The 22,253-nt window shown below is 36.5% G+C and overlaps 3 protein-coding genes across 6 annotated transcripts; 2 read left to right on the top strand and 1 right to left on the bottom strand.

The window, feature by feature from the left end:
• Positions 1 to 5,979: 5,979 nt before the first annotated feature.
• Positions 5,980 to 7,900, top strand: LOC117635726 (probable purple acid phosphatase 20). Its single transcript, XM_034370082.1, has 4 exons — positions 5,980 to 6,111; positions 6,546 to 7,120; positions 7,436 to 7,524; positions 7,628 to 7,900. Exons 2-4 carry the CDS (start codon positions 6,611 to 6,613, stop codon positions 7,809 to 7,811), a joined length of 783 nt encoding a protein of 260 aa, XP_034225973.1. The 5' UTR covers positions 5,980 to 6,111; positions 6,546 to 6,610; the 3' UTR covers positions 7,812 to 7,900.
• A 6,034-nt stretch (positions 7,901 to 13,934) lies between these two features.
• On the top strand, positions 13,935 to 15,792 carry LOC117635124 (protein LITTLE ZIPPER 4). 3 transcript variants are annotated; one of them, XM_034369462.1, is made up of 2 exons: positions 13,935 to 14,214; positions 15,246 to 15,792. In XM_034369462.1, exon 2 carries the CDS (start codon positions 15,284 to 15,286, stop codon positions 15,515 to 15,517), a length of 234 nt encoding a protein of 77 aa, XP_034225353.1. In that variant the 5' UTR covers positions 13,935 to 14,214; positions 15,246 to 15,283; the 3' UTR covers positions 15,518 to 15,792. The 3 variants fall into 3 exon arrangements, with proteins under 3 accessions (XP_034225353.1, XP_034225355.1, XP_034225354.1); XM_034369464.1 differs by lacking the exon at positions 13,935 to 14,214 and adding an exon at positions 14,290 to 14,354; XM_034369463.1 differs by lacking the exon at positions 13,935 to 14,214 and adding an exon at positions 14,569 to 14,975.
• Positions 15,793 to 18,154: 2,362 nt separating this feature from the next.
• Positions 18,155 to 21,900, bottom strand: LOC117634520 (CAAX prenyl protease 2). 2 transcript variants are annotated; one of them, XM_034368663.1, is made up of 8 exons: positions 21,530 to 21,894; positions 21,133 to 21,192; positions 20,713 to 20,925; positions 20,409 to 20,520; positions 19,829 to 19,900; positions 19,545 to 19,607; positions 19,281 to 19,358; positions 18,155 to 18,566 (listed from the first exon to the last, which is right to left on the bottom strand). In XM_034368663.1, exons 1-8 carry the CDS (start codon positions 21,809 to 21,811, stop codon positions 18,433 to 18,435), a joined length of 1,014 nt encoding a protein of 337 aa, XP_034224554.1. In that variant the 5' UTR covers positions 21,812 to 21,894; the 3' UTR covers positions 18,155 to 18,432. The 2 variants fall into 2 exon arrangements, with proteins under 2 accessions (XP_034224554.1, XP_034224555.1); XM_034368664.1 differs by lacking the exon at positions 19,829 to 19,900 and having other exon boundaries at positions 21,530 to 21,900.
• Positions 21,901 to 22,253: the final 353 nt, after the last annotated feature.

The raw sequence follows: 22,253 nt of genomic DNA, 5'->3' as shown, positions 1-22,253 counted from the left end.
GGTGATTTGGAGGAAGAAATTTATATGTCTCAACCAGAAGGTTTTAAGGTTGCTGGAAAAGGAAATTGGGTTTGCAAATTGCAAAAATCATTGTACGGCTTGAAGCAGTCTCCAAGACAATGGTATAAGCGATTTGATCGGTTTATGATCGGGCAGAAGTACACAAGAAGTCATTATGACCATTGTGTATACTTTCACAAGCTACAAGATGGAACCTTCATCTATCTGCTTTTATATGTTGATGATATGCTTATAGCATGTAAAAGCAAAGTGGAGATTGAAAGGTTGAAGACTCAACTGAGTAATGAATTTGAGATGAAGGACTTAGGAGAAGCTCGGAAGATACTGGGTATGGAAATTGAAAGAGATAGAGCGAAGGGCAAGATTAGTCTGTGTCAAAAGCAGTATTTGAAGAAGGTACTACAGCGTTTCGGGATGAATGAAAATTCAAAACCGGTTAGTACACCTCTTGCCCCTCATTTCAAACTTAGTGCTTCTATGTCTCCTAAAACTGGTGAAGAGAGTCATTACATGGCTCAAATTCCATATGCAAGTGCTGTTGGTAGTTTGATGTATGCTATGGTGTGTACGAGGCCTGATATTTCACAAGCTGTTAATATTGTCAGTAGATATATGCATAATCCAGGAAAAGGGCATTGGCAAGCTGTGAAATGGATTCTACGGTATATTCTGGGTATTGTGGATGTTGGTTTATTGTTTCAGCATGATAAAGTTACTGGTCAATGTGTTGTTGGATATGTGGATTCTGATTCCGCAGGTGATTTGGACAAGCGTAGGTCCACTACAGGTTTTGTATTCACTATTGCTGGAGGTCCAGTGAGTTGGAGGTCGATTCTGCAATCTACAGTTGCTTTGTCGACTACGGAGGCTGAATACATGGCGGTAACAGAAGCTATAAAGGAAGCCATCTGGCTTCAAGGATTGCTTGATGACTTGGGGGTTGAACAAGACCATGTGGATGTTCATTGTGACAGTCAGAGTGCTATTTATTTAGCAAAGAATCAAGTTCATCATGCACGTACAAAACACATTGACGTGAGGTTCCATTTTGTTCATGAGATTATTGACGAGGGAAATATTCTTCTTCAGAAGATTGGGACCGCTGAGAATCCTGCGGATATGTTGACAAAGCCAGTTTCGTTGCTCAAGTTTAAGCATTGCTTAGACTTAATTGGCATTTGTAAAGTTTGTTGATTGCCCCATGGGGGGTTGGGAGACGACCATTGAGAGTGTTGCTTCGAGGTTTTGAGCCAAGGTGGAGATTGTTGATGATTGGCTCAAAATAGTCAAAAGCAAAACTGCTTTCGATTGTTGATGATTGGCTCAAAAATAGTCAAAAGCAAAACTGCTTTCGGTGCTTTCGGCTAGCAGACAAATTGGAGACAAATTAATGGCTAGCATTGATGGCTTACTTTTACCTTTTGACTTGTGTGTTTTGCTTTTGCCGTTGGGTGATTGAAGAGCAAATGTTTGGCTTATAAAAGGGAACATGCATTTGGGAAAAATAGAAGAGCGGAAAGCACCGAGAGTTGATGAGAGAAGAAAGAAGTTGGGAGAGAGAAAAATAATAGTTTGGGCAACTAAGTTTTGTTGCTACTGTTGGTTATTTTTCCCTCTCTAAATTGTACTCAATTTGTATCCCTTTTATATTCTTGAGTGTGTGAGCTTGGGTATATTTGGGGCTTGGGTTTTCTGAGTGGTTAAACACTATTGTATTCTCTCATTGATTATAGTGGAATACTCCGTCGTCTCCAAACTGGATGTAGGCAATTGACGAACCAGTATAAATCTTGGTGTTGTTCTTGTTGATTATTTTGTTCAATTTTTCTCCTGCCTGTTGTTATTTATTTTTCACTCGCAGTTGGTTGACGCTTCCGCACAACACTTAGGACTTTGGATGTAGGGATTAACGTTTTTAACCACTTGAGCTACAAGCCCCTTACAGTTTAAAATGTCATCTTAAATACAACTTTATTTACCAATCCTAAGCTATCATCTTGTCAAAACCTTAATCTCATCTTCCAAACTCACCCCTCTAACATTCACACCCAAGACCCTTGATGTAACTGTGAACTTGATTAATTGAAAGAGTTTGGGGCTAATTGATCAACATAGAGGAGTGGTGATGACAATGTGGAGGAGGCTATAGAAACTTCTGATATAGTATATATGTCACATCTTCTTATATGCAGAAAATTTCATATCTCAAGTTGTAGAATAAAAGTCAACCATGATCATATATTATCTTGATCAGTACACATATAATTTATAAGAACTGAATTAATTTAATTAATTAACAAGTAGTCTTAATTACGTGTTTAATTAATATTGTGTGGCGGATCATGCACACCACACTTAAATAATGTTGAGAAGAGAAGTTAGAATATCCTAAAGCATTTAAGCATCTACGTTTTTAGAGTTTTAGTTAACTTTAAATTGTCCCTAGTATGGAAGTCGTACGTATATATCAACTTCAATGAAAACTCCACCGCCAGCATGTGGCACAGATTCATCCACTAGGCTACCATGATTAAACGAAACCCCGTCCGTCAGCTTTAATTGAGAGATTACTTAAATAATCTAATTTGAAGAACAATTTATGAAGTTCATTATGGATTTTATTTCAACGATCTGAAATGAATTGTCTATACGCAAAAAAGATTAACATGATTATTTGTGGAGTCTATTATGAATTTTACTATAACGATTCGAACCGTCTATACACAGAAAAGGTATCATTGCCTAGTTCGGATGGTATTTTGTGCAATTTACACCAAAAACCTCTTGTAGGCCCCCTTGAGCTTTATGTTATATAGATCAAGTCAAAAGGGCCAAATTAAAGAACAATCATTAGAGAAAAATCAGTCTTAGGGTCGACTAAACCAAATTAAAAAAGGGAATGAACTGGAAGCCTGCTTGTTGTAGTTTCCTTGAACGTGTTTCCTGAATCCTGGCATGACCAAAATATAGATGTATTATATACATATATATTTATAACTATATATTATATAAAGGTCGGCAAGGCGTTTCATGCATTTGGGGTTTAGCGAAAGAAAGAGACATGAGTTAGAGAGTGACCCGTGATCATGTGAGGCTGATTTTCTTGGTTTTATTGAGAAAAATACATTGCATATTTTCATACACTGTGCAGGTTAGTTCTTTCATCTATATTTTAAAAGGTAGGCTGCCCGCCACCCCCAATCTTTTTCTTCTTTTCTCTCTTTCAGGATAGAAATGAGTGCTATTTTGAATATACTTGTGGCACATTCTGAGTAGAATCATACACCCATAAATAAAACTTCTCCATAACTTGGCTTAAGGTGGGTGAAATACAATTTGCATCCCTTGAATTTTTATTCCCTAGCTTTCAAATGTTTTGAAATATGTCCCAAATTCAAATATCTCATTTTCTGTTTTAAAAAATAAACTTTTCAAAATGTTACAAATGAGGGCATCTTGAATTGAAGTGCTTTTCGTTTGTTTTTTCATTCAACATTAGTTTATGAGTTGAACTTAGAATCTCCTTCAACAAAATGAAAATTTTAATGCCACCGAACGAAATAGATTTACTTCTATTTAAGTACTGCCACTTTTATAATTATCATTAAAGGAGTCTATAAAAATCCGGGTGTATTTAATTAACCAGATACTGAGTTGATAATCTCCACGTCCATATTTCCAATTTGCCAAATGGTGACATGCATAGAAGGAAAAACGACAATATACTTATTACTTAAACTGGATAAAGCAGACCATCTGTCACTGGCAAAAGTGAAAGGCAATGAAACTGGCCGCAATGCACTTCCACAATCAAAGTCAATAATCACCAAATCCGTCACGAAATTTGCACCCGATATTGCCAAACTCTTTTCATACCCAACAACAACATCAAAACCATCAAAATTGGCTTAGGTTCTGTTCTCTTCTGTTATGCCTTGGATATACCTTTCGGACACGTGTCCATCTGGGTAGACCCCCACGTGTCACATACAAGCCGCGAGGGGGTTGTCCAAAACGATAAATCCACGGGCATGATATTGATGATGACATATTTTTGTGTGTATATATATATACGAGGAAGAAGAACCATTGTTGCTTCAAATTCTTCTGGTGAGGGTTTTTTTTTTATTGTCTCTGCAGATTTGAGCAGGTAGGAACAATAAACATGGGGGTTGTCGAAGGCCGGCTGGGAGGGTTTCTCATTGTTTTGACAATAATGGGCTTGGCTTTTCCGGTGTTCTTTAATGCACTGGTCCAGGGGTATAACCGTCCACCGCCGCGCAAAAACGTCTATGTCCCTTCTGATGATCCTGGTTCTGATTCTCCACAACAGGTACTCTGAATTATATATGTTCTGTTCTTTTCTTCGTAAAATCGTTTCTTCATTTTTGTTAAAGTTTTTCTAATTGTTGGGGGCACTTGAAAGCCAAATTATATGGCCTTCATTAGATAGTGGTAATTAGAGAGATGAGTTGATGATTAAGTGGTTGATTGAGATTAGTTTAGTCCAAGATGGATTACCAGACGAAATTGTTTTCTTCTTTACTTACTCACCAACCACAATAAATTAACCGAAATCTCTTGAATTCCTAGTTTTTCTCTTTAGTCAAATGAATGGGGACAAATGGGAACTGAAAGGGAAAATGAATGGGGACAAACATCGTCTGTGACACAAGAGGCCAAATATGAGATATTTATACATAGAAGATGCCCTCATATTGTTTTTTTATTTTATTTTTATTATTATTACTTGGTATAGTGAGATTTGAGTCTGAAATACACTCCCACCAAGTACAAAGTAGTATCACTAGACCAAATAATCATTTTCCGGAGATTGAAATGACCCTAATTTTGTTTTTCGGTTTGAAATGACCCCAAAATAAATCTTTAAGGGCATGTTTGGTAGGCCTCACTATGCCTCACTGGACTGGATTGTGTTAAATAACACTTAAAATCCATGTTTGGTAAGGAAGGGGATTAACTTAAATGAGACTGCATAGTCCAACAGTGAAAAAATCACCGGACTCGCATGTCTAATTCAGTGAGCCCCAAATGCAGTTCGCAAAATAGCACCATCGCTATTTTGAACACACGAGTCCGGTTGGATTTCCTTACGCCTTGAATCAAAACACCACCACCACAGACCCAATCGACAGACTCTGGCACTGCCCAGCTCTCCCTCTTCTCCCCCGAATTTGTTCTCCCTCATAACCACCACCCGTAAGCCACACACAGCCCCATCTCTCTTCGCCACCACAGCCACCCGCAAAACCCAGAACCATCTCTCTTCGCCATCTCTGTCAGACCACCACCATCAAACCCATAACCAGCCGCCAAAGACCCAATCGAACCATCATCACCACCCAATTAGTCAAACAAAGCATCATCACCACCCATAAACAGCCACCACATACTCAGTTCAACAACCATTAATTAGTGGAACTAGAAAGAGAGAGGGGTGGGTGTTTGCAGCCACCACATATCCAGAAGTGGATATGGCTCTCTTAAAAGTTGGGGTGCAGCATGAAGAGAGAGTGAAAAGGAATGAAGGAAGAAGAAAAGAGAGGAAAGAATAGGAAGAAAAAAAGAAATAGAAGGAACGGCCTGGAAAGGAAGAAAGAAGAAAAAAAAAAGAAGCTTTGGAAGGAATAAGAAAGGAGGAAGAAAGAAACGGGCCTGAGATAAGGAAGAAGAAGAAAAGTCAATGGGGAGAAGAGGAAGAAAGAAAATAAGAAAAAAAATAAGAAAAAATAAGAAGAAGATAATATGGTTTGAAGTGCGTGGTTCAATTGTTTGTTTAACTAGAGATAAGATAATAAACCACCACATACTCACTTATTTATTCTCTTTTTATTTATTTTTAGGTAAAAAAAGCCTTAATTAAAATTAAATATTAGAATTTATTAATTAAAATTAAATATTAAAATAATTATTTTTAGTCCGACACAACTCCAAACAAAATTCATGACGTGGTCATCGGTCCCTTGAAACCCAACACAGTATACTACTACCGTTGTGGATCCAATTCGGGTCCTGAGTTCAGTTTCAAAACCCCTCCTGCATCCTTCCCTATCACATTTGCAGTCGTAGGTATGTAACACGTTACGTAGGTTAATTTTTGCTTGAATGTGCGATTCAAATTTGTAGTATTGTATCGTGATATGAGTATATGTGTCGCTGGCGATATAAGAATGGCAAGACAATATTATTGCTCTAACTATATGTATGTAAGTTAATTTTGTTAAAATATGAAGATTAGGATGCGTTTAGTAAAGTGTATATATTTGGAAATGATAGATCAAAGGAAAAAATCAGGGGATTAGCCAATAAAGGAAATTAAAGGAGGATGTGTAGATATTTGTTTTGTGGTACACTGTATGTAGACTTGACTAACGCGTTAATTAAGTGATTAGTAAATTCGGTCCAAATTGTTAAATCGTGTTACCCTAATAAAATACACTATATTCTATATATGTAGATTTTTCTCTTCAAAAAAGAAAATTAATAATGTGCATTTTTTGCAGGTGATCTTGGGCAAACTGAATGGACTAAATCAACCCTAGATCACATATCCAAAGTAGACTACGACATGTTTATGCTGCCAGGAGACTTATCCTATGCAGACGTGGACCAACCTTTATGGGACTCATTTGGGCGTCTGGTGCAGCCCTTGGCAAGCCAGCGGCCTTGGATGGTGACACAAGGCAATCACGAAATCGAGAAAATCCCTGTCCTGCACACTCATGCCTTCACTGCGTACAATGCAAGGTGGCACATGCCGTACGAAGAGAGTGGTTCGGATTCGAACCTCTACTACTCATTCGATGTGGCTGGAGTTCATGCGATCATGTTGGGGTCGTACACTGATTTTGATCCTAGTTCTGCCCAGTACCAGTGGTTGCAAGTAGATTTGGGGAAGGTGGATAGGGGAAGGACCCCGTGGATCGTTGTGCTTATCCATGCTCCTTGGTACAATTCTAACGAGGCTCACCAGGGTGAATCTGAATCTATTGACATGAAGGACGCCATGGAAGATCTGCTCTATCAAGCTCGTGTCGATGTTGTTTTAGCTGGCCATGTACATGCATATGAGCGTTTTGTAAGTTTTCTTCTTCAAATTTTTCGAGTTTATAATTTACGAGTAAACGCTAGACAGATCACATTAGACATTATTAAGGTGTCGATGCTAAAATGACTACATCATCAAACATAACATAAATGTAATTCACAAATAGATACTGCATTTTAACATGATCCCTTTACCATTACTAGAATAAACATATTAACTATTCAAAACATATTCCTTTATGTAAATATCAATTAAAGAAAATGTATCGGTTCGGAATTCGATTACTTGATTTAGTTTATTTTGTTAGTAATGGTCTCATCTAGTTATTTCATTGTTCTATTTTAGACCCGCGTTTACAAGGATGAAGCCAATAATTGTGGTCCAGTGCATATTACGATTGGAGATGGTGGCAACCGTGAAGGTCTTGCTAGCAAGTAAGTTGGTTTAATTTCGTAGTTACTTGTTAATTAATCATTTTATTATTAAATTCTTACCGATTTATACGTATAATTTTTATTTCATTTTATATCTTTATAGGTATAAGAATCCGCAACCCAAAATATCGGTTTTCAGAGAGGCCAGCTTTGGGCACGGGCATTTAGTGGTGGCAAATGCAACTCATGCACAGTGGACATGGCATAGGAATGAAGATGATGAGGCAGTTGCCAGTGACTCCATTTGGCTCACGAGCCTCTCCTCTGATCCTGCCTGCAAAAATTAAAATTCTAATATTAAATTGCATAATATTCATGTCCTTCCAATCTAATTAAATTAATAAAATGAAATAGAAATGAAGTTTCTTTATTCAAAGGTCTAGTATCTTTTTCTTTTTTTCCTTTTTCAGTTTTATTTAATCAAATTTTCACTTTTTCTTTAAAAATATTCTTTAAAAAAATTAAAAATATAATTTGAAAAGGAAAAAAAAAACACCTAAGCCCAAGTGCTAGAGGCCATTTGTCTTATAATGAGGGCCGAATAAAATTCATGAGTGCATGGATCAAATCTTTAGATGCATTTAGAAAAGCCGAAGGTAGAAATAAGCAAATGCTTTCCTTGTTAGGGTAAGCCCAACAAGCCTGACCCAATTTCTTATATTAGGGCAAGCCCGAACCCTCAAACCATAACTTTGCTCATGTCCACTCCTTTGCTTAAACATTTCTTATCATGTTGCAGATGAATCAGTCCAACACCAAAAAAATCCCAAAATCTCTTGCAATGAAACTGGGATGTTGATTTGTGGATACGGTCTAGCTTAGTGATCTCATATTCGAATTCTTATGGTATCTTGGCAGTACGTTAGTATGTGAGTGAGAAAAACCCCCTCCTCCCTCCCTTTAACTTTGAAAAATAAAAATAAAAAGTGGGGATGTTGGATTGGACAAGTAAATTAAATTTAATGGGCAATATTTGATCATGACTGTGTGGAAGAAAGGATCAGCAGTTGACTTCAGTGACAGTGAAGCCAACAAAAATTTCAACAAAAATCCATCCCCATATGATATCCCGAAGAAAAAAAAAATGATCAGATTCGCATAGTAATGAAAAACCGAGTTGAAATTGTTGATAAGAGTAGTCATTTTCTGTCCTATCAATGCAATTGGGTATGAGTTTTTTCACTTTGCAATAATAGTCTGCCATATTAACATGCCTCCTACAATTTGAGCACCATTCTTTTGGATTCATGACGATGTTTTTTAAAAGCAAAAAGAATTAAAGAAAAGTCAAATGTGGCTATAATTTTCTTGCTTAGGAAAACTGTAGGTCTGATGTGAAGTTTTAGTTTCGTGCACCAGAGTTAATAATAATTTGTGTTAGTATTTGTTGGATAAACCATCATTTTGTGAGATAGATTATGGACCCTCTTTGGGTTTTGGCAGTTTAATTTAGTCCACGGATGGAGATGATTTTGTTCAGTTAATGATACGTCTTTCCAACTAAAGTTGGTGGCTTTGCCAAATCAACTTCAGCATCACTTTTTACAAAAAGGAAAAAAGATAAAAGCAAAAACAAAAGAGCGACCTTTATAATTTGGACAAACTATTTCATATCATGACAACTTATGTTATATTTTTGTTCTGCTATCTGACAGAATTTTTGTAGCTCCGATTCGTTCTTATCTATAGATAATGCAACAGATAATTTATGACTTCACACATGGAGAGGGATTCGAACCCCCTATATTCCTATCAATACTTATGTTTTTCAAACTGACTCTTTCAACCGCTCAAACATCCATTATCTTCGAACTTTTCTCGTCTTATCTCTACACGCTGGCATATAGGGCCTTATCTATGTGATTTGCTACGCTCACTTGCACTATCATTTCATCCACTCCAAATCGCTTGACTTCGAGTTCAAATCGTTTTCCCGCGCAATTCAGAGTCTCGGTGATTCTCGGAGTTTGAACGTACCCTTTTCCATTTAATCTTCTTTTTGGTGACAAAATTTTTGCTGAAGTACTGAATGGTACTACTGTTACTCTTTTTTTGCTTTTCATTGCTTTTTGGGTTAGATATTACTCCTTAAACATAACTATTTTGGTCATAAAAATAGAAACTACGTGAGATCCACCTATCTAAGTGGGTTCCACCAAAATGGAACTTACACTAGGTAGGTATCCACTGATAAACGAGGGTTTAACCAGGGTGGTCCTATTGTTTTTGGGGCCTAAACGCTAAAAGTAGACTATGTTATGTGGGACTTCAACATTCACATGACATGGTCTATTCTAAAAATTTTAAAGAGTTTTCTTTAATCTATTCATGTTCTATTTTGAAGGGAACTTCTTTCATATAAGATTATGAGGTATAAGGGTGAGGCTGAGACTTTTTGAAATTATATGAGATGTTATTTGCACTTCAAAATGAGTTTCTTTTATTTCTCGTGCATTCTTCTTACATTTTAAAAAAAAAAAACACAATCTTTTACTCCCGTTATTTCTTATTACGAGTTTCGTCTGCATTTTTCTTATAGTGAAAAACACAATCTCACTTCTGTTGTCATTACTGATTACGAGTTTCACCCCTACAAGATATATAATTAACATCAAATTCACAATCTCTAATTCATGTTTCAACTAGAAATAAAACAATGATTTTCAACAAGTTATCCATCAAAGTAACAAGCATCCAATTAGAACTGAGAGTGGGTGGAACAGGATCCAGATTGCAAATACTCTAGTCCCCACCTATGGGGCTATAAGCCTATAACCGTGTGAACTCATTAGGGGATTCAATTAGTGATCTATATAGATTCAGGGCAGAACCCAGAAGACAAAAAAGAAAAAAAAAACAGGGTTGTCGACGATCTTCTCTTACACGTGTGGTCCCAAAATAAAAGAAAAAACAAATTACCACCCTAAAAGTTAAAATTATCAAACCCCTTCCTCAGCTCACGTGTAGGGTTCAATGCACTTACTAACCATAATAATGTAGAATTTCATCATTAGCCATGCAGGAATTGGAATTATGTGAAATCATTAAAAACGACCTCAGAAAATAAAGAAGAAAGTTGGTCTTAAAGGCTTTGCCATGTTGATGAGGTCATATGCGCCCTCCCCTGAAACCCCATGAGCTCTTTCAAATTAAATCCCAACTCCCATTACCCGTATATCAGATAAGAACACAAACCAACCCATGATTAAAGGGATTAATTTGGGCAAATTATGAAAATCTCTAACCCTTCACGTATCTCAAATCAATGTCATATCCGCAAATATGGGTTAGGTTGATTGGTCAAGGCAGCTCTTTTATTTATATTCAATCCTTTTTTTCCGTACATTAGAATAGTTTAGCATTTTGCTTTGCCGAAAATAAAGAAATCAATGCCATCCAATCAAATTGCAGGGGTCAGCTGTCTAAATTTCACCAGGGGTGAGGCAATCATAAGTTTTGTTTGGGTAAAATTAGGGCACTGTGCATAATGGTAGTTATAGGCAATGTGCATGATGATGGGGGTTCATGAATGCCTGTTATCTGTGACCATGCAAAATCTCTTGAGCACTGCCATAAGGCATTTATGAAAGCAAACAAAACCCTAACCCAATTGAATCATGAAACCCCGTTCTTCAATTTCCTCTCTGGTTGATTTTTTATTTCTTTTTTTGAATTGGTATTAAAAGGGTGGCTCCAATTTGCTGCAAAAAGTAAGATGGTTATTTAAGATGGGTTTGAATTGAAGGGAAGGATTATTACAAAGGGAAAGAGAGCCATTATTGTTGGGGATGGCCATCATTGGTTGTTTCAGACCTAAGATTTATAAGGCTGGGATTCATTACACACTTAGTCAAATTGAGTCCACTCTTTGCAGGCCTCTGCAGAGCACCCTTTTGCCCCTGTGTTTTAGTTGACCGGATCATAGTTTGAATGACGGATGGATTTGACCTGGCACATCGCACATCGCACGTAGTACGAAAACTTATATCATAATATAGTAACACGCGGAAAAATTACCCTACGTTTTGAGGGTTTTATTTTATTTTTTGTATTTAAATGTGGCTTAAGATCTCAAGGGGAAGAAATTAGTAAAAGAAACTTTCGTACTTATAGCATCATACATCATGGAGTATCAATCGAATTTACCCCAAATATCAATAGGGATTAATTATAGACACCGTGGCATGTCATTTTGTTAACTAGAATGCTGTATTCAGAATCAGAGGTTTTAACTAGAAATTTAATAACATAGTATGTTAAATTGCCTAGTACGAGAATGTTAAGATAATGTCACAAGATTCTAAATGGTATCTTCTAGATTTTTAACAAATGTCCCAAAAAAAGAAGTTATGTCCGACATATTACCTAACGAATGTCCAAAAAAAGGTACCAAAGACATGCGTTAAAAACGTTTAGCAAAACATACCTCTCAAACAGAAAAAGAAAGCTAACACATTTAAGCAATCGGATGATTCCATAAAGGTTATTATCGTAAAAACAAGAAAACAAAAAAAAATGGTAAATGATGAGAAACCACCCACCCATGTTCAACCATAGGAGTTCAGAGAAATTCACGCCCAAAACCGCCACCTTCTTCATCTAACTTTCATCAAAGCTCAGTTGGTGGTTCAATTACAACCCCGCAAGAAAAGAGCAAAAGAATCAATAACAAATTTGTGGAAAGTGTCCAAGAACAGAAAAAGTAAAGGCGAGGCTAATTACAAGAAACTCATCTTGCCAACAAGATGGAACTTAATATTTCACAAATATAACATGACATTACCGTGTTTCACGAATGAACATCAATACGACTTGTTAATAATCGTATTATTATTGTGTCAACATGTTATGAAATTGACATGATAAGGCTTGACTAGAACATTTAAGTTTTTGGTGAGTGTCCGTGTCGTAAGTAGAAGTAAAAGTGTCGTTGGCTCTATTAACTCGAAGTTTGATACCAATTTGGTGAGGCCCATTGGGCCCAAACTTGACCCAATATAGAACTATTTCATGTATGACTAAAATCTCATTTGGATCAATTTGACATTAGTTGTAATCATATTGGAATCGAAATATGAAATTATAAAGACGAAACATTTAACTTCATGAGGAACGTTGTCGCAATAGGGTTTGATAAAATTGAAAAAGAAAACCGTTGAGGTCAAAATGGTCATTTCCCGCATTGCCAGCCCATGGATTGAAACCCATAATTAGATTGATGTAAAGCAGAGCCCCAAATGAGGAGTGAAATGAACGAGCTCCACGAGGGACAACAAAGCCAGATGGACAATTCTACCCTTACACCCATAGACCCTTCCAAAACACCACCTGTCAACCATGATGTTTCACGTTAAACCACTCATAACCCATGAGGCTTGGCTTGGCCCCTACCCCCCCTCCTCCCTCACCATTATTTCAAGCTCAACTCCCTAATTTTGGCAACCAAAAAATAAAAAAAAATAAAAAAAAAAAAAACCCCTCCTTTACTACCCTTGGCCTAATAATTATGATTCTAATAACGTAAAACAAAACAACATTGATGGTGCAAAACGTGCAAGTTATCTAACAGGGGCAAAATGGTCATTTTATTTTTTATTAAGGGTTGGAAATGGCTTATAGGACCAAAGGCCTACGAGACTTTTGCTATAAGTTAATCCCCTACCCCCTTTTTCTTTTTGTTGGAACTACCTTTTTTTTTTTTTTAAAGCTTGGATTCATATTTGGGTTAATGGGTTTTTCACAAAAACACTCCTCTAGCTCTAGGAAAATAACATTATTAAAAAGATAGCATAAATGAATAAATTGATTTATACCAAATTTGTCCCTATGTGGATGATACAATCTTTGATATGACCCAAAAGATACAACATAGCAGGTAAGATTTCTTGACCAAAAAATGACAAAAATGGAGGGAAGGGGAAAAAAACCATAATGGCTTAAATTTATTATTATTATTGCCAACAGTTCCGAACACAAACGAAAATAGATAATGAAATGAAATGGGAAAAAAGAAAAGAAAATGGAGGGACAAAAATAATAGGAGCATAAATAAAACAAAAGAGTAATTGATGATGGAAGGAGAGGGATGTGGAGGGAGAGGAGGGGGTGGTGATGATGGTTTAGAACCCAATCCAAACCATCATTGCGAATCTTGGGACGGCCTAGCCCACCATCATTTTACAAGCCCTAGCCATAAGTCCCATAATTGTCCCTTCTTCATATCCATAATGCCATTTTTATGTGACCAAAATGCCCCCCTCTCTCTCTCTCTCTCTCTCTCTCTCTCTCTCTCAATGCTGCAAAACCCAAAAAACCATCATCATTCACATGACGCCATATTCATCATCATTCATAGAAGAGAAAACCCAAAACACTTAAAATCTTTTAGGCCTCCTAACCGGCCGCCTTCCATGCTTACACATGCATGATTGTTGTGTCAGAGAGAGAGGGGCATGTCCCCTCCTCCCTCATGAGCTTTTCTCTCTCTATTTCGCTCTCTCTCTCACAAGCTATTTTTCTCTCTTGTAGTTTGCCTCTATAAATTAAGGCCTTCTTTTGTTCCCTTTGTCCCTCACTACCAACTTCTTCCTTTTTCCACTGATACTTCTTGTTACAAACCAGATTGCTTCCTCGGCCCAAAGCGCGCTCTCTCTCTCTCTCTCTCTCTCTCTAACCAACCACCTCCTAAAGGTGACTTCTTTATTCATTTTATCTATATATATATATATATATTTCTCTCTGTCTCTCTGTCTCTTCTTCTTCTTCATTCTCTTGATTATTTTTCATGTTCTAGAGGCCCTTCTTGGGTTTTTATCAGAATTGCTAGACGAGTGAGTTCACATTTGGGTTTTATTGGTTTCTTCTTCTTTGTCTGTTCCACACCTCATTTTAAGGAGAGAATGTCTGCCTTTAGAATGTTTCACACCTTGGATTCTCCAACATTTGTTTTTTTTTTTTTTAAATTTTTTTTAAAAAACGGTTTGTTTGTCTCTCTCTGCACTCCATGGCACTCTGTGGAACTTATGTTTCTATTTTCATTTTCTTATTCTTTAAATAAAATTTAAAACTTTTGATCATACCATCTTCTTGATTGTGCAAAAGGGCAAGAGTTGTATTTGTGAATGCTCTTTTAATGAAACAGAGAAGTTGAAGTCTCTGCAGTTTGAATCTGATTTTAGGATTTTTATCCTTTTCTTTCAAGTACGGGAAGCCGAAAGAGACCATTTTTTCATTGAGTGCAGTTTTAGACTTCTTATGATTCCATCTCTCTTTTTTTCCCTAGCAAACAATATATATATAAATCTACCATGGTGGTCCAAAACTTGTTAATAAGTTGCTCTTGGCCACCACCTGCTCTGCTTTCCTCTGTTGTCATCACCTTCTTTTGTAAAACTGTCATAAGTACTTCCAGTAAAAGCAGTGAAGAAAGCACATTGTAATCTGTTTTTGGGGTAACTGTTCTTGGATTCAAATAGGTTTATTGTTTCATTCATTTTGTTAAAACTCTAGGCACTCAAAAACAAGTACTTTTCTTCTTCTTATTTCTGTATGTTTTGTTCTATTTTCTGTTTTTTTATATATATTTATATTAATATTGATTTAAAATATAGTATAATGTTTGTGTCTCCATGTGTTAAATATATACAAATGTTTATGACAATAAATAAAAAAATTTATCTGAGATACTCTTGTGTTGATACTTTTTGTTGTTTTGGTTTCAGAAGCATCATCACAGAAAACCCAAAAAAATTTCACAGCAATGGAAAGGCTGAACTCAAAGCTGTACTTGCAGAACTGCTACATAATGAAAGAGAATGAGAGGCTGAGGAAGAAAGCACAAGTTCTCAACCAGGAGAATCAAGCTCTGCTTTCTGAGCTGAAGCAGAAGCTGTCCAAGACAAACTCAAAAGGCAATGCAGCAGCAAACAACAATATTCCTGACCTCAATCTCAGCTCCAGCTCCACCCAAAATCCTTCTAGTTCCAGCAACTAAAACATATAGCTAGCTGGATAGAAATATCATGACCCCACTAGGACTTAGCTTTTTTTGTGTAATATTTTTTAGTCAAAAGTGGTAGTTGTTCCAGTTTTAGATACATAGAGGAAAAGTGGTTAGTGTATCTTTGTACCAAGGATACCTCTGCTTCTTCTATTTCCTTATCTTATGCTATTTTCTCTTTTTTGAGGGGTTTAGGATATAAAAATTTCTGGTCTACAAGGATGTATCAAGCTATCTGCTAGGAAGAAATATAATATTTATTGTAGCTCTCTCTCTCCCTCTCTCTCACACACACACACACACAACTTTTTCAACTGAGTATCCAAATTGGAACTAGTGCTCTACACCAATTTGATATACAAGACATCAGATAATGCAATCTATCTCATGGGCTTCATAATCCAATTCAATGAAAAAATAAATAGATCACTTTCCCTACTTCATCACAAAATCAAAGTGCAGTGTTAACCAAATTAAAAAGTAAGAAGTTTCAAATGTGCAGTTCTCATTTTTGTACTGCTATTTGCTGTCCAAAAACCTGATATCATCTCCTTTAATTCGCACTTTAATATCCTTTATAAAAAAAAATCACATGAAAATGGAAGAAATAGATGGTCAAACAGTAAATCACATGGGAAAGTAATCATGCATGCGTACAGAGCCAAGTTTCTTAATTGGCAAACTGGTTCTGACATGGGGGTTATAATTTATACAGCAAAAAAACAGAGTAAGCAACATGAAGCAGCAGTAACGGTGCAGCGGCCAAAACCCTACCAGTAACTGCTTAGTTAGATAGAATAGAACAGATTGTTTTTCTTTTTCTTCAGCAAGGATTATATATATTTTAATTTGAAAACTTTTCATGCAGATTCTGTGGCTATCTGAGAAGAGAAGAGAGGTGAAGGGAGGATCCAATCAGAGGCAACGTCCTCAAAAGATTCAGGATATAGAAAGTCAATATGGGTTCATGAAGTTTGAAAAACAATAAAATAAATGAATAAATAAATAAATAAATAAATAAATAAAAGTGGTAACCCACAATATCAAATATCAAAGTCATGGAAATGACATAAGTCTCGTCGTCTCTTGGCATCTGTATATCCTTTTAAGTTGACCACCACGCAAAACAAAATCTATCAGAAGAAGAAGAACATAAAGAGAGAATGTCTAATCAAAACTTGAATGCGTCTAACAAACCCTACCTATGGCTATGACACCTTACCACATCACCAACTCAGCAAAATCAATTTCACGGTTGAAAAGAGCACCATGGTTATGATAGCCAATACATAAAAATTCAGACCCACAAATTTTTTGAAAAATAAAAAAACCCAAAACCATGAAATAGGGTTGGTTTTGGTCATCAGCATTGACCTTGTTTGACATCGTATCCTTAAGATTTTGGTCATCATAACAATATCTAAGACGTTTGAATTTGGAAGAAGGTGTATAAAAATAAAGGTCCCTTTGATGTTGGCCCAAACGATTAGACCTCTAAAGTGCTTAATAGATTTGATTGGTTCAACATTGTTAATGGAACATTCCATAATCCATCCATCCATCTAACCTCCAATGATGTTTTGACCTGCCTAACCCAACAATCATGCCATATCGCATTTCTTGGCTCATTTAAGGCATCATTAAGAATCTGGTTACAAGGTTTCTCAAACAAGTTCAGGGAAGCTTTATGTTGTTGATGTTCTAGCAATGAAGGGCATATGCTTGTGCTTCCCTCCCTCTGAGAACTGTTACGCAAGGTGCGTGTGAGTGATTTTCCCTAGCATTTTTCTTTGTTTTGTGATTACGAGTAAGTGGTTTTTAGTTTTAATTTGTGTTTACCAGTTTCTTCTGAAAAGGATAAAGAATATTTTCAGTAATGGATTTAGGATTTTTTTTTTTTTTCCCCTTACAAATGTTGGCAAATTTCAGCAACAATGACATAGGTAAAGAATGCCGACAATTTTATTTATTTATAATTATTTAAAAAAATAAAAAAGAAAGTGGGCCTATGAACACGTTAACTTCCAAAAGAGCCATTGGTGTGTAGCCCGTGGATTAATAGATTGTGGGCTATGCATTTAGTTGATGATGGACCAGTTCAACCCCACTTGTTGATTGATCAACTATGTACGGTCAAACCCGAGTCAATCCAGGGCCCAGCTTTGATGGACAGAGAGACCACTTGAGATCTATATGAAGGGTCGGGCAATCTATTGTGGGAGCTTCTATAATGCAAGAATTCTATAAGGAGGGACCATGTTGAGGGGTTACAGTGAAGAGGTTCAATCTAATAGTTCAATAATAATTATGCAATAAATCGGACGGCTATTAAGAACCTCCTCTTTATAACCCCTCATTCTAGCCTCCCTGATCTTATTGCAAGCTTCATAGAAAATTTAAGATATTTCTAGGGTAAGAGGAAAAAATGAAAGTGCAACTAATAATTTCCCTAATAAACCATTTGGAAGTTGATTCTTGTAAGCATTAAGCACTAAACACCAGTATAAACCAGAAAAATTAAAATAAATAATACAAAAAAAGAGTAAAATTTCAATGTAGATTAACTCACTATCTCACTATTTTTTGTGGTAAAGAATGTGGTCCAAACATAAAATAATCAAGGAAGAGTAATTCAAAAAAGAAAAGGCCTAAAGTTGCAATACCACCTTCAGAAAGTGAATCATTTGGAATTCTAGAAAGATAGAACTAGTTGAGAAATTCTTTTCAAGTCTAGAAAACGATAAGCTAAACAATTAGTGTTTGTTATGTATTTATCTCTCCCGGAGCTGATGAGATATTTTTTCTTTTTCTTTTTTAATAGCTGAAGAAACAACATCCATGTTATACAGAATCATGCTACAAAAGATTTTAGGTTAAACAAACCTATTTACTCTGAAGATTTCACAGGCTTAGTTCCCAGAACAATATCCTTGCCAACATACGCAATTATCTGTTCTATCGTTATACAACTCTGGGTGAGTCATTGGGGAAAGAAGCCACAGGAAACCCACAATTCCAGCTACAGATGCCACACTTACTATCCCTGGAACAATAATGAAGGCAAAGATGAGCTTTGATCAAGAATTGAACTAACACAACAGAGTTAAAAAAACACAAAGCCATGTGGTGACAACAAAGGATTAGAGGGCCTTTTAGTGATACATCTAAACTTTCATCCTGAGGAGGTCCAGGGTGGATTTATGGAAAGGAAATTTTTTGGCTTAAGTCTTCTCCTGTGTGAACAGGACAGACTCTAGAGCTGCATGCATGCCCACCTCGAGTGCGATTTCCATGGGGCACCTAACATTATGTCCTGTTCTACTGCGAGCAGCATTGAACCTATGCCCAAAGATAAGAGTTATAACTTTCCTATTTCTTCTTTTCATTTGAATGGATCATTTTATTTTGGTTCCTTACAATCCTTAAGGTTCCTTCCCGTCTTCATTTACACGATTGACTTTCCATGTTGGAAAATAAAAGATAAAAGAATCTAAAATTATCTCTTCACTATTTATGTGCAGACACCCAAGTTTCATGAAATAGTTTCATGATGGTGAAACGAAGAAAAAAACTAGTAGTATGGATCTACACTAGTTAATAACTAACAGCACTTTTTGCAAGGTTCTGAAGTATGATCAAACATATGTGAGACACAAAATCACAAATAATACTGTTTACATCTGCATTCTTTGGTTTCTCAGGTATGCATTTTTTGGTTTGTAGGTAGGCATTAGGTTAGGAAACTTTACTTGCATACCTTTTCCCCGTGCAACTAGCACAGGCAGTCCCATAAAATTGCAAAATGCGTGAGCAACTAAAGGAGCAAGAAAATGTCCTGCATGAAATAAATGACACATATCAACGACATAGAAAAGTATCTCATGGGAAAAAGAGGAAATGAAAAGGCTGCCCATACACACCATATAATGTACTGTTTTGAAATGCAGTTAACACAAAATCCTATTGTCAAGGACGAGTGACACAATAACAATAATGTAGCAAAGTGTCAACAATCACTTACCAGTTTGAATGAAGAGAAAAGATGCATAGGAGCCAAAGACAACGGTATAGCCAAGCTGGAGACCTGACAAAATTACCTTCCATAAATTGAGTATCATATTGAAAATCATACAATTTTAAAATCTAAGTGATCCCAGAAACTCCAGAACTGAAAATACCACAGGTTTAGTTACTGAAGGAGAGGAGGAAGAGGGGATTCTATAATGCAACTGCATAGTGCTACCCATTTTCTAGGCTGAAATCTTTGTGTCCATCCAAATGCAAGGATAGAAAAGTTGAGAATACCTATAGCCAGGACGGCTTTGGTCAAGTTGTAGTTTTGCTTGCTATAGACGTCCTTTAGATGGTTTAAATGTGCTGCAAAAAATAATCATGCACAATAAGAATGATTTCTCTCCAGGTTCAGTCATTTAATGTGACATACGAAAGAAAATTATTCTATTTTAAGTGGAAATGTCATAATGGGTACTTATATAAGCATACAAAGGGAAACTTGAAGTGATTATGCTGCAAAAACTTGGGAATTTCAGAGACAGCAAAAGTAACCAGAAGACAAACTGGTTTGTCATTTTTCAGTTGAGGGTGAATCATCACGGGTATTAGAATTTAATCCAGAGCAATTATAAAGAATTTATGGTTAGACCATATAAGCGCATGCATGAATTTCAACAGACACAAACAGTAAGCATGATACTTTGCTCATGAACAGCATCCAAAAATTTAAGAATTCATCAGACATAAATGTTATCAACAATTAATACACAATCACCAGACTGCAGGAAATTATAAGAAATCCTGCTTAATTACCAACCTTGATGATGATAGACATTTAATATCTGCAAGAAGTGACATTTGTTTAACTTACCCAAGCTGAAGAAAATGGGGCAGAGAAAGATGACTGTGGACTTTTGGAATCCTCCGCAGAGAAGTAAAGGTAACATACATGCTCTAAACACCAACTCTTCAGTAAGCGGGGCCTGTTAAAAACATACTGTCAATGAAGTGATGCCAGGCTTTATGTTTCAACCAACTGAAGCCAAAGACTCTTTATCTCCATTGCATGATAATCTCACTTACAAACCAGGAAAAGTTGACATCAAATATATTCATTATAAAGTGTACATAAATAAATAAACTAGTTCACCACGAAATAATACAAGGCCACTAACCACAACATAAGTACGCCAAACCAAAACATCCGAAGCTATTGAACGCGAACAGGCAACAATCTCTTCGGATAAATTTTTGATATTGTTGAACGAAAGGCCTCCACCAAAATTCATGTGTTCCCTCAACGCACTCATCAATAATAGAGACTTGAGGACCAAGGATCCACCGTACATAAGAGCAGTCAATGTAAGAGGAAAGATCACAGCTTGCCACTGTTTCATACATAAAATTGCAATTCAGCATGCAAATTTTAGCAAGCATTGACCGTTCCAAATCTGCATATCATACACGAATTTAAATTCCAGATTACCACAGAGAGAAGAACGGCTGCTTTTTTCAGGTAAGCATTAAAACGATATTAAAGGGAAAGAAACATAGCCAACAAGATCAAGATTGTATCTTAGCATAATAATACTCACAATATGGTCCATTCGGATGCCGTATACACCTAACAGAGATGATGCCTCTCTGCTTTTCATCTGGCATTATTAAAAAATGGGAACAAAGTAAGCTATTCTGATCAAAACCCATAACAAAATTACTAATGGTCTACATATAATTGTGCTCAGTAACAGAAAATAAATAAGCAAACAAGGAAGAGTAACAATTTCAAAAATTTCATATCACAGTCAAAGTTGTCGAAACGCAAGAAATCCAATCATAACCTTAAGCTAAATTCTATTACAGAGGAGCTTAGTTACAGAGCTGGGCAGCCATTGTTCAAACCCAACAATCAAAGAACTTGAAGACCCATACTGGATCAGTTGACGATGAGAAATTTAAGCGAAAATGAGGTAGGGAAGAAGTGGAGCTTACAGGGAGGAGAAGAGCAGAGACGACAACGGAGACGACGGAAGAAATAGCGGCGCATATGAACCGTCGGATCATGAAGTTCTTGAAGGAAGGGGGAGGAGGAAGACGAAGGATTAGAGTCGGGGCATAGAGAATTGCAACGTAGAACAACGCCATGGCGGCGCAAGCCACCACCGCCACTGCCTTCGAAACGCCGCCGCCGTCCATTTTGAGTTGAGAGAGAGACTTCCACTCACTGTTGTATATCATTGAGATGATTTTCGGACTGCTTGGAATTTCTTCCATTTCCTTTTGTTTATGCTGCTTTCTTGTCAAGCAAAGCCCAAAGCGATGATCCTCTATGGGCCCTATAGGTCACCAATAAGCTTCTTTTCCCCTATCTTTCATTGTCAATTTTATTCATAGGACAAATATTTATGTACACATCTTATTTTTCCCTAATAAGACCTTCATATCTTTACAAGGTTTTCCTATTTTGATAAGTGATATCTGTGATGGGGTTTTTTACATAACGAAAAAAAAATGTTCTTAAAATTAAGAGGTACCGATGTGGTGTTGACCATAGACCATAGAGATTGTAATGTCAAAAGTCCACAAAATTAGGAAGCATGGAGAATGCAATGTCAAAATCCAAGCTTTTGGGCCATGAGAAATGCCATTAAATCTTCATTTAGACCTACAACTCACTCGATTAGTTTGCTTTAGAAAATGTAACGTATGTTAACTT

The sequence above is a fragment of the Prunus dulcis genome, chromosome 7, assembly GCF_902201215.1.
Source record: "Prunus dulcis chromosome 7, ALMONDv2, whole genome shotgun sequence".
Lineage (NCBI taxonomy): Eukaryota > Viridiplantae > Streptophyta > Magnoliopsida > Rosales > Rosaceae > Prunus > Prunus dulcis.
Note: the sequence above shows the minus strand (reverse complement) of the source record. Positions and strands in the feature narration are given on the sequence as shown.